A 15,007-nucleotide genomic window follows, 5' to 3' on the forward strand; every position below is an offset into this window, starting at 1 on the left:
TGGAGAAAGGGAAGAATGGGGCAGACAAAGGGTTTGATGGTGATTGGGTGAGGCACAGTGAGGTGTTATTTGAGGAGGGGGAAGAACGAGGCAGAAGGTTGGGGGAGATGAAGGTGAAAGTTGGAAGGGGGAAGAAGCGGGGAGGACGCTTTGAGGAGGAGGGGTGAGAGGGGAGTCTAGGAGGGGAGGAGCGAGGGAGAGTCTCGGAGGGGAGGGGTGTGGGGGGAGTTTATGAGGGAAGGGGCAAGGGAGGAGATTAGAAAGGGATGGGTGATGGGGAAGATTTGGAGGGGAGGGCAAGGGGGAAGATTTGAAAGGGATGGGTGATGGGTAAGATTCGGAGGGGAGGGGCAAGGGGGTAGATTTGGAGGGGAGGGGTGATGGGGAATTTTTGGAGGGAAGGGATGATGGGGCAGATTTGGAGGGGAGGGGCAAGGGGGAAGATTTGAAAGGAATGGGTGGAAGCGAAAATTTGGAGGGGAGGGGCAAGGGGTAGATTTGGAGGGGAGGGGTGATGGGGAAGTTTTGGAGGGGATGGGTGATGGGGAAGTTTTGGAGGGAAGGGGTGATGGGGAAGATTTGGAGGGGAGTGGTGAGATTGGATTTTGAAAAGGGTACAATTAATGGGAAATGAACTTTTATTGCAAAATGAGTTTCTTGAGACCTTCGAGTCAAAAATACGTTTAAGGACGTTGAAGGAGGGGTGGAGTGCAGGAGAGTTTCGGGAATGTAGAAAAAAGGAACTGTAAGAGATGGAATTTTTTATTGGAATGACTTCCAAAAAGTCACTTCCAAAATCATGATCTTTTCTACCCTAATCAAGTCCCCCTCCCCAAAAACCACCTCTTTCCAAATTCACAGTTCTTCCTTCCTGAGAGTTGGATTTTGTATCTATCTTGTCCAACTCATGGATCCTCCTCTTCCCCTCATACATCGCCATTTGTCCTATTTGTCCAAGTCTCTCTCTACTTTAGCCTTCAACCTGTTATTATGCTGTTAGTGTTTCCTCCTCTCTCTTCCTACTATTGCTTTTGTTCATTTGTTTCCTGATGTGTTCAGTGTTCACTCCCCTGACCTTGTATACAAAGGATAAACGAGGATAATGGATTATTATGTACTTGATTTGTCATTGCTCGATATGCTACGTTGCTCCTGGTCTTTTAGGATGCTCACCTGAACTTGGATGTGTTGAAAAGTCGGCGGACATTGCTGTGTCGTGATGTGCACTCACTCGCAAGCTTCTTCTGCGAGGATGTCGATTCCTTCAGTCTGGAGGAGACTGTCTCGATTTTTTACAACTTCTGCAAGAAGTTTAATCGTGCCATAAAGGTGGGAACGAACGAGCAATCAAATCGCGATATCAAGTTGTGCTTCGTCGTAGTGATTTGTCAGAATAAAGTTGAGATTGGCATCAGGAAAAGGTTCACAAGGAGAAAATGGAATGTTAGGAAAATTAAGGAGCACAGGCATTTATTGTAGTATTTATGCTTTAATATTGCTGAACAATTCGTATTACTAATAACGTCCAAAAAATGTGAAATAACCTCATGTTCCACTTTTCCCTTCCCTTCCCTACAAAATAAACGAGTGCTATGCTGTCTTCCCTCAACAATCAGCGAACCATGAGCCCTTGACATCATTACTCAAGGCTCACATCGATGGGATGTTATCATCAAACACTTATTTATTAAATTATTAAGAGCCCTCATTGATCAGGGTAAAAATAATGTGCTTGGCTACAGGTAAACAAAACAAGTGAAAGACAGAGTGTGAAAGTGGCTATTACTATCCTGGAAGATGCGGCTTCATTCTCCAGGTCATGACTTCATGGGCTGTCAATGAAGCCTCTATAAATGGAGAATGCTAATTGAGAACAGTAATATTCCCAGCATCCAATACATCTGTTAGCGATGGTAAAAGTACAAATGCAGAAATCTGGGAATTTATCATGGTAGAAACACCCGCCATTCGTGAGGTACACCTACCAGAAGTGGGTCACCTTCCTCTGAGCTGTCCTGACAAACGTTTTGTTTTTAATATGACAATTCAATGTCATGACGTTAAACGAGCTTTCTCCCAAAGGAGACTGTGTTGCCAATATTTCTGGAATAATTATTTCCGACAATACGATGGCAAACAATTTTTTTCTTTCAACAAAGGTAGAAAAACCCGCAGCCTGGAGCTGGTAGGGATGGTGTGGGGTCGTGTCTCTACTTAGTTCAGTTCCATTTGTACTCAAAGTCCTTTTCACCTTAATTATACATTTTCACACTCAATTAGTCTATGATGCTTTAGAAGCGGCCATTTTATTATCCTTATTGTTCCCCTGTCCCTGCCCCTCTGACAAGGTGGGACACGGTGACATCTATATTATATTCTCCATAGGTGATTCTGTCTGTCTGTCTGTCTGTCTGTGAAACATCTGTCCGGGGGAGTGCCTACACACGGTCTGGAAGAGGCTTCAAAACAAATATCCATCATTTGATTTACTCGCATAGCTTTGAGGTCTCTTTTGTTAGGCCCGCGGTGTCTTGCTCTCTCTCACAGTTTTATTTCAACTCTAATTCCATATCTCATTTCATTTTTCACAGTCGCTAACATGGTTTTCGACTCGGTTGAAAAAAAAAACGGGAATAAAATCCGATGAAAGTTACCGTTTATAGAACAAAATGCATTTTCAAAGGCGTGTAACACATAGACCATCGAGTCTCTTACGGCTTTATCTCGACTCTAATTCACCATCTGATTTCATTTTTATTGATGGTTTTAGACTCCGTTTCAGCAATAATTGAGAAAATTCATGCACACATGGGAAATTGCTGAGATATTTTAGAAATTCGCAGCATGGTATATCATACACCACCTAAAATAACAAACGGGAAAATGCTGAGATATATTTAAAATTTGCGGGAGACTTTTCCATTTGATGGCGGTCGTCACAAAAAGTCAACAATGTGGAGAGAGGGGCAAAGCTTCGTTCACGTATCTCCACAGATGGGAAATTGCCGACAGATATTTCTTTGTTCTCATTTCATTTCATTCATCATTATTATCCGGAAGTAAAGGTAATCTTGTTTAAACTTCCATTCATTCCATCGATGTTTTTTTTTTGTTCCACAACAGTTTTCAAGGCTGAATCGTGTTCACATCCAGAATTAATGAACAAACTCCATTTCATGTGTGCATGGACATGTAATTCACATATGTAAAATAAATAAATAAACAGACAGGAAATTGCCGAGAGATATTTTTCGTTCTTATTTTATAAGTTATGTACACTTTAAAGAAGTTTATTTGAAATCTATAATTTAAAAGATGTCATTTTGTATGCTGTAACGAAAAGAGTAACTTTGGTTTTCGTGGGACAGAAAGGTGCAATGTAATGTTCTTTCCACCGCCCAAAAGACATTTATCCCAGGGACTTTTCCATTTGAGCTGTATTCTTTATATAGTCGGAATGTTTCATTCTTTAGACGTAGTCACAATAAAAAGTTGCAATTAGGTACTCTGCACTTGGGGAGAGTGGCGGAGCATAGTTTACATGTCGCACTCATGTTTGTAAATTATATCTACAAAATAAATAAAATAATGAGAGAACAGAACGAGACCGCCAATGAATGTTAACACAGACTTGCACAGGATGCTGAGCAACAAAGACATTGGAAGGTAATGTGTGCTCAGCAAACAAATACAAGAGCAGCTGTAATGAATCCGGATGAAGTATTGGATAATATTGTTGAAGATCATCATTGTGGTCCGAGTCCAATGACGTCACCATGCGTGTACTGTTCTGTGAAACATTTCACAAATGAATGAACAGGACAAGGGGATAGATTTACACTGTGTTGCTCCAAGAGAAATGTTCAATTAACTCTACTATTTGCCGTACCTGCTCAATTGGAACAATTGCCGGAGTGAGGGGGGGGGGGGGGGGGGGAGAGTAGAGACTGGGGGAGGGCAGAGGAGCCTGGGGGAGGGGGAGAGGAGTGAGCAGAAGTTGGAAAGGAATGAGGGGAGAGGAGTAAAGCGACACCCACTCTCCCCCATGTGTTACCCACTCTCCCCCGTGTGTTACCCACTCTCCCCCGTGTGTGACCCACTCTCCCCCGTGTGTGACCCACTCTCTCCCGTGTGTGTGTGTGTGTGTGTGTGTGTGTGTGTGTGTGTGTGACCCACTCTCCCCCATGTGTGTGTGTGACCCACTCTCCCCCGTTTGTGTATGTGACCCACTCCCCTGTGTGTGTGTGACCCACTCCCTGGTACAGTATGCGTGATGTGGGAGGGATGGGGGCTGGGAGGGAGAGGAATTGAGCTTTTGGTCACATTTTACATGAGATGTAATTACACATTTCAGACTGTATTTCCCATGTGCACGCACATGCATTCACATGTTATCAGAAGCAAATAAATTGTGTAAATTACATCATTTGTGGATCTGATAAATTGCCAGTAACCATTTTGTAAAACTGAATGTGCAGATGCAGCATCAAACTCAATATGTCCAAATGTCACACACGTCCATGCCTGTGGGATTCCCATGGGTGACCCCACTAGTTAAAATGTGACTGACCGATCATCCGTCAATGTACTTTTGTGTCTGTGACCGATAATCCATCCATGTACTTTTGTGTACGTGACCGATCATCCATCCATGTACTTTTGTGTATATGACCGATCATCCATCCATGTACTTTTGTGTTGGTGACCGATAATCCGTCCATGTACTTTTGTGTACGTGACCGATCATCCGTCCATGTACTTTTGTGTACGTGACTGATCACCCGTCCATGTACTTTTGTGTACGTGAGTGATCATCCGTCCATGTACTTTTGTGTACGTAACCGATCATCCGTCCATGTACTTTTGTGTTGGTGACCGATCATCCATCCATGTTCTTTCGTGTATATGATATTTTGTGTCCGATGAAAGTGGGGTTGTAACAAAACGGGATGGCGAGTGATACCGGGTCATCACTGCCAGAGGTTATAAAGTGGCAATTCAAGTTATTACTTGTAAAATCGAAGATTTTAAAAGTATATTGGTCGGTTGCCTTTGTTCTTCTGTCTGTTTGTTTGTCTGTCTGTTTGTTTGTCTGTCTGTTTGTTTTATTTGTTTGTCACCGGCCCACAGGTCACAATTTTCAACCGAACTTCACGAAACTTCACTAAGCTGTAGAGATCGTCACAATTGAGAAGCCTATTGATTTTGAGGTCAAAGGTCATCTGGAGGTCAAATTTCTAAAATCGCCATTTTAAATCCGATTGGCTTGAAAATTGAACAGCATTTGTATATTGTCACTAAATTGAAAAAACAACTATTTTTAGGTCCAAATTTCAAAGGTCAACAAGGTCAAACTTACAAAATCATCAATTTTCATCTGATTGACTTGAAAATATAACAGCATTTGCATATTGCATCACTGAATTGGGAAACAAACTATTTTTGAGGCTGAGGTGAAAGGTCAGCTCAAGGTCAAACTTCCAAAATCATAAATTTTCATCTTAAAAACCATCAATTTTCATCCTATTGACTTGAAAATTGAACAGCATTTGTATAGTGCCTCACTGAATTGGGAAACCAACTATTTTTAAGGTCAAAAGGTCAAAGGTCAACTCGAGGTCAAACTTCTAAAATCATCATTTTTCATCCTATTGACCCGAGCTTTGTTCAAGATCGTCAATTTGAATCTTGATTAAATGGACAATTTCCTGTATTAATGGAAACCTTTTGAGGGGAGGGGGAGCAGATTTTGCAAGTATCGTGCTCTGCATGACGTCTTCTTGTTATTAATATTTTTAATAGGGGAGGGGAGAGGGAGAGAAGGAAGGGGAGGGGGGAAGGAAAAAGGATGGGAAAGGGGAAGTTATAGAGTGTTGTGGGGGAGGAGAGGATGGGGGAAAGTGAGGAAAGGGGTGGGGGTGAGGACGGGTACCCACACATTGTACCTCCAAGCTTTTCCACAACCCTTATACTGTTAAAAAGAAAACAACAATGTGTTTCACACTTTCAACCATTACTAATATTTGTAGTATTTTAATCAACAAGTACAGGTATGAATGGCAATTTAACATACTCGACGAATGTTTCTGTTCTTTTATTGCAGGAAAATAATGAACGTGAGCTTACTGAGACGAAACGTCAGCTACGTACAAGCAGCATCTGCAGCAAGCGTCAACTGCCTTCCATGCAGACCGATGGCAATAACCAGAAGAGTCGTACTGAGACCAGTTTGCAAAGTTTTTCACTTGGCACTTCTGAGCAAACCACGTCATTGGTTCCACCTGTTGAGTCACATCTGTCTCCTCCATTGTCTCTCTCACGTCGTAGCAGCACAGGGCCCAATGCACGGCGGCAGCGTCGTTCACCTATCGAGCCTTATGAGCGTGACCTCTTTGCATTCTTGGAAGCACCACAAGTTTGTGAAACTCCCTCTGACAATACCAAAAGGCAATCCACTCTGGAAGGCGCCTTGACTTCGGTTAAAAAAGGCCACCACCGCTCATCCAGTCTTCGAGTTAATGAGCTCTTGATTGAAAGAAGAGTTTCCTCAGAATGGCAGGTCTTTGAGTCGAATAAAAATGATGAAATAGAAGATTTTAAACACAATCAGATGATGTCAAATTCATATGATAGAAAATATCGTCAGGAGTGTGCAGGTACTTCATTCACAGAAGTTGAAGCCAAGGACAATAGACCAGACTGCCTTGCACATATCAGAGAGGCATCTTTAGAGTTGGGTGGCGAGGAGGCGAAGCCATCACCACCTTCAGGCCCCACGAAGGCAGAGCCGTCTGGCCACAGTCGGGAGGTGGAGTCATGGCCACAGTCGGGTGCCGAGGAGGCTGAGCCATCGCAGCCGTCGGGCGTTGAGGAGGCTGAGCTGTCTGGTGCCAAGGAAGCTGAGCCGTGGGGCACCGAGGAGGCTGAGCCGTTGCAGCCATTGGGTGTTGAGGAGGCTGAGCTATCGCAGCCATCGGGCACCGAAGAGGCTGAGCCATTGCAGCTGTCGGGCGTTGAGGAGGCTGAGCTGTCTGGTGCCGAGGAGGCTGAGCAGTCGGGCACCGATGAGGCTGAACCATCACAGCCATCGGGCGCCGAGGAGGCTGAGCCATCACTGCTGTCGGGCGCCGAGGAGGCTGAGCCATCGCAGCCGTTGGTCGCTGGAGAGGCTGAGCCATCGCAGCCGTTGGGCGCTGGAGAGGCTGAGCCATCGCAGCCGTCAGGCGCCGAGGAGGCTGAGCCGTCGCTGCCATCTGGCGTGGATGAGGCAGAGTTGAAGCTGCCATCAGATGCTAAGGAGGTGGAGCCATCACTGCTGTTGGGCGCTGAGGAGCTGGAGTCGCTGTCGGGCGCCGAGGAGGCAGAGCTGCTGTCTGGCGCCGAGGGGCTGGAGCTGTCACTGCCTGAAGGGACATCATTTATGAAGTCCTCCAAGTTTGAGAGTTTCAGTAGAGTTGTGGAAAAATGCGAACTTGTTGGACCATTGCAGTCATACAGCCCAGAGCGATTTGAAGAACTCTTTCTGCCAGTGATTGGGGATGATTCAAAAGGTATGACTTCACAAATTAAACCCCTGTCAGAATTGGAAGCTTGTTGCTTTGGTAATGAGAAAATTGGAATAGATACGAATCAACCGTCGATTCTTTCAGGGGCAGCGCAAATCGGTTGTGACATTACCAAATGTGAGAGAGACATGATTGGTGTGGTACGGGAGAAAATGATGCCTGCAGTGTCGCTGCCAACACCCCGATCTGATGGTTCTTCAAATTCGACACAGGCTGTTACTTTCTCTGATACCCATGAGAAGCATGGCCCGAGATCAAGAGGAAAGCAAATTTCCATGAACTGTGCACTTTCAAATAGTGCATTGCAGCATTGTAAAGATGTGGACAAATCTGTTCATGATCAAATGGATAAAATTAAGTCACCAACTCGTACCAGAAGGAATCCTGCAGGCAAATCCACAACTTCTATCCAGAAATCGTGTAAAGCTTCTCTTGCGTCACAAAGCAGATCAAAGTCTGACAGAAATGTAGTGCCCTGTTCATGGCCAGTGAGTATTAGTCGGAGCTCTCGTTCTGTGTCACATGGTTCCACGTCTCCAAAATCCCCATCGATTAGAAGTGTTGGTGGTTTTTCATGTGGGGATCCTAAACACAAGTCTTTACCAGTCAATGTGGCAGCTAATAATCGAGGAGGGCGAAGGGAGTCTCCAAAAGGTCAAATTGTTGGGTTGTACCCAGATTTATCCAAATCAACTGCAGTTGCGACTCTCAAAAGTCTTCAAAGTAAACCCAAGCTCCAGAGTCCAGTACGCATGAGGAAGAGCGAGCCGAAAATGGATAATTCAGACTCATCAACAAATGTTGTGTGTGAGCCAGGCTCTACTACATGTCTCATGGAGAGATACGTTGGTCGCAACGAAATTACAATGAGCCATAACAGTAAGCTGGAAACTGGGAAATACAAGATAGGATCTGGCGTGATAGCAAGTGCTCAGCATCTTGGAAAATCCACTGCTGCAGTAACTCATGGTAGTTTTGAAAGCAAGGGTAGAAGGAATTTGATGCCTGATTCTTCCAAATCGCTGTCCAAGCTTGATTGTGGTGGAACACACAAAACAAAATCAATTCCATCTGGGTTGACAGCCAAAGTAAGGATGGGTGGCCTCGATAGTCCAGGAGGTTGGAGCTACAGCAACAGCAGCACCAATGGTAATGGGGACAATGTAGGAAGGGTGGTTGGCATTCGGAGCCGGCATCGCTCTGAAGGAAGCAGGAGCGAGCGGCATGGTGCAGCAGTGTTGGGTTCTGGAAAGCAACCCCAGGCCAATGGAATGCCATGGAGTTTTGGAGAAAGAGGCCTTCCAAAACAGTCATTAATAGTAAAACCTGTTTGGAAGTAAAAAAAAGAAGATATCTTTTCATGTTGTGCCTTTCTCTCTCTCTTTGTCTTGATTGTTGTTTTTCTTTTCCCATTCATGTGCTTCTCTCAATTTATACAACACCCAATATTATTTTGAGCTTGGATGAGCTTTTCCAGTGGGTGATTAATGATGACTGCATGAACTTTAGTTTGGCCGCACTTCCACGTCTACAGCTTTTACTCATGGGTATGTCGTTAACAAGATGGGTCACCCAAAGAATATGGCGTTATTTAAACTTTTAATACCAGTGTTTTTATTTGAACCTACTCATGATAATTTGACGGTGCATCACGACCTCAGCCGGTAGAGGGGTGGACCTCGGACTTCGCATGTGTATGTGGCCAGAAGATGACGCGAGGTCCCTGAAGGCACCATAGGTTTTCACATCAATTAAAAAGTTGAGAGTTTTTATTGTAACATTGACCTTCCGAGTGTGACAATAATGCGGTACAGCGATTTTCAGGGAGATTGGGCCAGAGGTTTGGAAACGTACAAGGAGCAAACAGATTTGCTTATGTACAACACAAGGTGTTCACAAATTACCGTTTCAAAATCAAAGCACAACAAAAATTATGAAATGGGATACAACGATGTGGATTGCTGCGTCTCAAAGTTTAATTGTCGGGATTTGCAAAGTCATCATCCTCACCACTTGTGTTTGGCCGACCTGCCCACCTTCCTCTGCAGGATACCACCGGTCTCCATAAACTTTGTTCTATCCACGAATCCTTTTTATCGCACACACATGTGAGGATCCTGTTTCACCTTTTATTTCACGAATCCTTTTTACCGAGGATCCTGCTTCACCTTCCACGAATCCTTTTTATCGATGATCCTGCTTCACCTTCCACGAATCCTTTTTATCGATGATCCTGCTTTGCCTTCCACGAATCCTTTTTATCGATGAGCCAGCTTCACCTTCCACGAATCCTTTTTATCGATGATCCTGCTTCACCTTCCACGAATCCTTTTTATCGATGATCCTGTTTCACCTTCCACGAATCCTTTTTATCGCACACACATGCGAGGATCCTGTTTCACCTTCCACGAATCCTTTTTACCGAAGATCCTGTTTCACCTTCCACGAATGCTTTTTATCGATGATCCTGTTTCACCTTCCACGAATCCTTTTTACCGAGGATCCTGTTTCACCTTCCACGAATCCTTTTTATCGATGATCCTGTTTCACCTTCCACGAATCCTTTTTATCGAGGATCCTGTTTCACCTTCCATGAATCATTTTTATCGAGGATCCTGCTTCACCTTCCACGAACCCTTTTTATTGCACACACATGCGAGGATCCTGTTTCACCTTCCACGAATCCTTTTTACCGAGGATCCTGTTTCACCTTCCACGAATCCTTTTTATCGATGATCCTGTTTCACCTTCCACGAATCCTTTTTACTGAGGATCCTGTTTCACCTTCCACGAATCCTTTTTACCGAGGATCCTGTTTGACCTTCCACGAATCCTTTTTATCGAGGATCCTGTTTCACCTTCCATGAATCATTTTTATCGATGATCCTGCTTCACCTTCCACGAATCCTTTTTATCAATGATCCTGCTTCACCTTCCACGAATCCTTTTTATCGCACACACATGTGAGGATCCTGTTTCACCTTCCACGAAACCCTTTAATCGAGGATCCTGTTTCACCTTCCACAAATCCTTTTTTTGATGATCCTGCTTCAACTTCCACTAATCCTTTGTTGATGATCCTGCTTCACCTTCCACAAATCCTTTTTTCGATGATCAGCTTCACCTTCCACGAATCCTTTTTATCGATGATCCTGCTTCACCTTCCACGAATCCTTTTTATCGATGATCCTGCTTCACCTTCCACAAATCCTTTTTATCGATGATCCTGCTTCAACTTCCACTAATCCTTTATATCGATGATCTTGCTTCACCTTCCACGAATCCTTTTTATCGATGATCCTGCTTCACCTTCCACGAATCCTTTTTATCGATGATCCTGCTAAACCTTCCACAAATCCTTTTTATCGATGATCGTGCTTCAACTTCCACTAATCCTTTATATCGATGATCTTGCTTCACCTTCCACGAATCCTTTTTATCGATGATCCTGCGTCACCTTCCACTAATCCTTTTTATCGATGATCCTGCTAAACCTTCCACGAATCCTTTTTATCGATGATCCTGCTTCACCTTCCACGAATCCTTTTTATCGATGATCCTCCTTCACCTTCCACTAATCCTTTTTATCGATGATCCTGCTTCACCTACCACTTATCCTTTTTATCGATGATCCTGCTTCACTTTCCACGAATCCTTTTGTTGATGATCCTGCTTCACCTTCCACGAATCCTTTTTTGATGATCCTGCTTCACCTTCCACAAATCCTTTTTATCGATGATCCTGCTTCACCTTCCACGAATCCTTTTTATCTATGATCCTGCTTCACCTTCCATGAATCCTTTTTATCGATGATCCTGCTTCACCTTCCACTAATCCTTTTTATCGATGATCCTGCTTCATCTTCCACTTATCCTTTTTATTGATGATCCTGCTTCACCTTCCCCTAATCCTTTTTATCGATGATTCTGCTTCACCTTCCACTAATCGTTTTTATCGATGATTCTGCTTCACCTTCCACGAATCATTTTTTTCAATGATTCTGCTTCACCTTCCACTAATCGTTTTTATCGATGATTCTGCTTCACCTTCCACGAATCATTTTTTTCAATGATTCTGCTTCACCTTCCACTAATCCTTTTTATTAATGATTCTGCTTCACCTTCCACGAATCATTTTTTTCAATGATTCTGCTTCACCTTCCACAAATCCTTTTTTCGATGATGACTTCACCTTCCATCGGCCATGCTGAACCGTCGAACCTGTGTCGCCGATTTGGTTTTGATAAACCAGGCAACACACAGTGCTTTTTATTGTGGGGACGCCATTTACATTAAATGTGAAGTCACGTGTCACATGAGACACTTGGAAGCGAAAGACTTAAAACTGTGAAAAGTGTTCTTTCATATGAAGCAAATGGCTTCGTTGTATCCCATGTAATTATGTTTTTATGCCTCCGCCGACAAAGTCGCCGGAGGCATTATGTTTTCGGGTTGTCCGTCCGTACATCCGTCTGTACGTCCGGGTTAGACCTCGTTTTTCTCAGCCACCATATATCCGATTGAGATGAAACTTTCATGGTAGGAGTGACACCCATGCAGAATGTTTTTATGATAATTGCAACGTCATAGGTCACGAGGTATGGCAGCCATCTTGGATTAAAAGCAAATAATAAAAAAATGATTTCTCAGAAACCGCTGAATGGAAAAATTTGAAACTCGTCACTGTCAAGTACTCCCAATGGGGAACAAAAGCATCATAATGATGACATCATAGGTGATGTGCTATACCAGCCAAAAATGTTTTAATCGAATTCCTTATCCTAAAAATCTGAAATTGCATGCACATGATCTATGACTCATTTGTATTGAAATATTAAATTTATGACATCATAGGTCACATGGTTTGGCAGCCATATTGGATTGAAGGAAAATATTAAATAATTATATCTCTGAAACCGCTTACCCTATCGATGCAAAATTTTACGAATATCATCTAACAGCACTGCTGCATATAGTTTGAAAATGATGATGTCATAGGTCACGTGGTTTGGCAGCCATCTTGGATAGAAAAACGAACCTATCCGATAAACACGAAAGTTCACAAACGTGATCCCCTACCCATACATATGTAGTGATGGCATCTACCCATTGTGGGACTATGCGGAGGCATATTGGCGACACAGTCGCATTGTTCTAGTTTATTATGGTTTGAATTTGGGACGGTAATTTGTGGACATGCTGATGATCTGCCCATGGTTCGATTGTTTATGCACACGGGTTTACAGTATATTAGGATCTTTATGAGAGAGTAAACATGACACTTGTGAGACTTGTTCAAGTCATTTTTAGCCATGTTTATCTGAACTTGTGGTTTTATTGTAAAAGTTTTCCTTCTGTTTCTGCTCTTCTTAAATACAGCTGATAATTAGTGTGTAGCGAGTCGTTTATCCTGGATCCTTATAGACATTCCTGGCGTGAGGACCCCCACATTTAACCACTGATGTTGAGCGAGCCAAGGAAACTCTGAATTCTGTGTATATAAAGGATACGTCATTGAACATTGGATGAAGCCGTTGTGTGTGCCTCCTTGACAACGGTTATCCTTGCTATGGAGGTTTCATTTTAACATTTTTCCCATTGGAATGCTGCGAGTAGTGGATACTCGAGTACCGATTGGGTATAAGTTTTGTCCACAGGTGAATGGAGTATATTTTATTTGGATTATGGCAATGAGTCATGATAGCAACTTGCCTGGATGTGCCTTTTATTGTGTATCTTAGGTCATACCTAACTAGTACCTCAGCTTGCATTTGAAGATAAATTCATTTTTGGTAAAGCAATACAAGAGTCACTTATGGCAATTATTGTTCAGGTGGACTATGCACATACTATTTTCATTATACTTCATTAACATGTTTGAATAAAGTTGATGATGTGAAAGACTGTAACAATAGATGAATTGTCTATAATGCTTTGTGCAATAAATTGTAAAACTACTGGGTCGACAAGATTGTTGTGAATGACTAAAACCATGACCATTTAACAGATGAACGAGCTGACTTGATGTTGAGCAGCGATTTGATGGAATTGTTATCTTGTGAAATGTCATCAAACATGTTGAGCAAAATGATTCATTTACATTAAACTGAGATATGCTGCTTTTGAGAATAAACTACTGATTTTCAGTGCCTACCTCATGTAACTAACGATACTGGATTTTGTCTGGATAATGTAAATGGTGAAATTGTTTAAAAAAATGTATAATGTTTTCATTAATGAGTACATCATAAGAATGGCTTGGGGGAGGGGGTGCTGTATTTTAAAACTACCACATTCACACGTATATGTATGTGTGCGCACGCACATATATACATGCACACACACATGTACACACACGCACGTACACACACAAATATACCCACAGGTACACACACGTACACACACAAATATACCCACAGGTACACACACGTACACACACACATACACACACACACACACACACACGTATGTACACACACACGTACACACATGTATGTATGTACACGCACGTACAAATATACCCACAGGTACACACACGTACACACACAAATATACCCACAGGTACACACACGTACACACACACACACGTATGTACACACACACGTACACACACATGTATGTACACACACACACACACAAACACACAGTTGAAAGCTGCTTTTTGCTATTATTGGAGGTGATTATTCATTTTCATGAACAAGTTCACCAAATTGCATTAGCAAGTTGGATCACATCGAAATATTTTACTCTTCACGTGTCTTATTGTTGTCCACAACTTGTCTCCAATGTAATATGTTTAAGGTTTGTACATAAAAGTTTTTTATGGCTTGCTTTTCATTCCCTTTGCTGTGGCCTAGTATTTGACTCGATTAATGAGACATTCAAAGGACCATTCTTAATGTGGAATAATTTTGATCCATGTGAAGTGCTTTAGAAATGCTCAATACGTTAAAATAAATGTGTAAAACACCAATTTCATTCCTACTTTCTTACTTTTTTATTCCTAAAACGCAATTTGGCTGTTTCTATGCCAGGCATGCACAGAATGTCCTTGTATATATGCATTTTAAACTGGAAATATTATGTTAAAACGATTGTGTCATTTATATATACAGTCGTGGCCAAAACTATATTTGTATATATATATATATATACGTACTGGAATATATACTGTATATACACTACCGGTCAAAAGTTTTCGAACACCTCAATTTTTCCAGTTTCATTGAAATTTAAGCAATTCAAGTCCAGAGAATAACCTGAAATGGTACAAAGGTAACCAGTGAACTGCTCGAGGTTAAAAAAAAGTTTAGGTTAGCAAAAACGGGGAAATAATGTAAATTGCACAGTTATATTGTAAAAAAAAAAAGGCCTTCTTCAGGGAACAAGTAATGGGTTAACAACTTACAGCTGTTCTGCAGCAATGTAAGTAAATTAAGCCTT

The 15,007-nt window shown here is 42.4% G+C and overlaps 1 protein-coding gene across 2 annotated transcripts in view; it reads left to right on the forward strand.

Moving 5' to 3' along the window:
• The window catches only part of FHDC1 (FH2 domain containing 1), a 260,755-nt gene extending 246,218 nt beyond the window's left edge, over window positions 1-14,537 (forward strand). For both annotated transcript variants that reach the window (XM_078777022.1, XM_068114426.2), the window contains 2 exons: window positions 1,165-1,329; window positions 6,104-14,537. In XM_078777022.1, the coding sequence (XP_078633148.1) occupies window positions 1,165-1,329; window positions 6,104-8,905 (2,967 nt within the window). In that variant the 3' untranslated portion in view covers window positions 8,906-14,537. The remainder of the gene's footprint in view (window positions 1-1,164; window positions 1,330-6,103) is intronic.
• The last annotated feature ends 470 nt before the right edge of the window (window positions 14,538-15,007 follow it).

Source organism: Myxine glutinosa, chromosome 4 (genome assembly GCF_964187855.1).
Source record: "Myxine glutinosa chromosome 4, kmMyxGlut1.1, whole genome shotgun sequence".
NCBI classification, from domain to species: Eukaryota; Metazoa; Chordata; class Myxini; order Myxiniformes; family Myxinidae; genus Myxine; species Myxine glutinosa.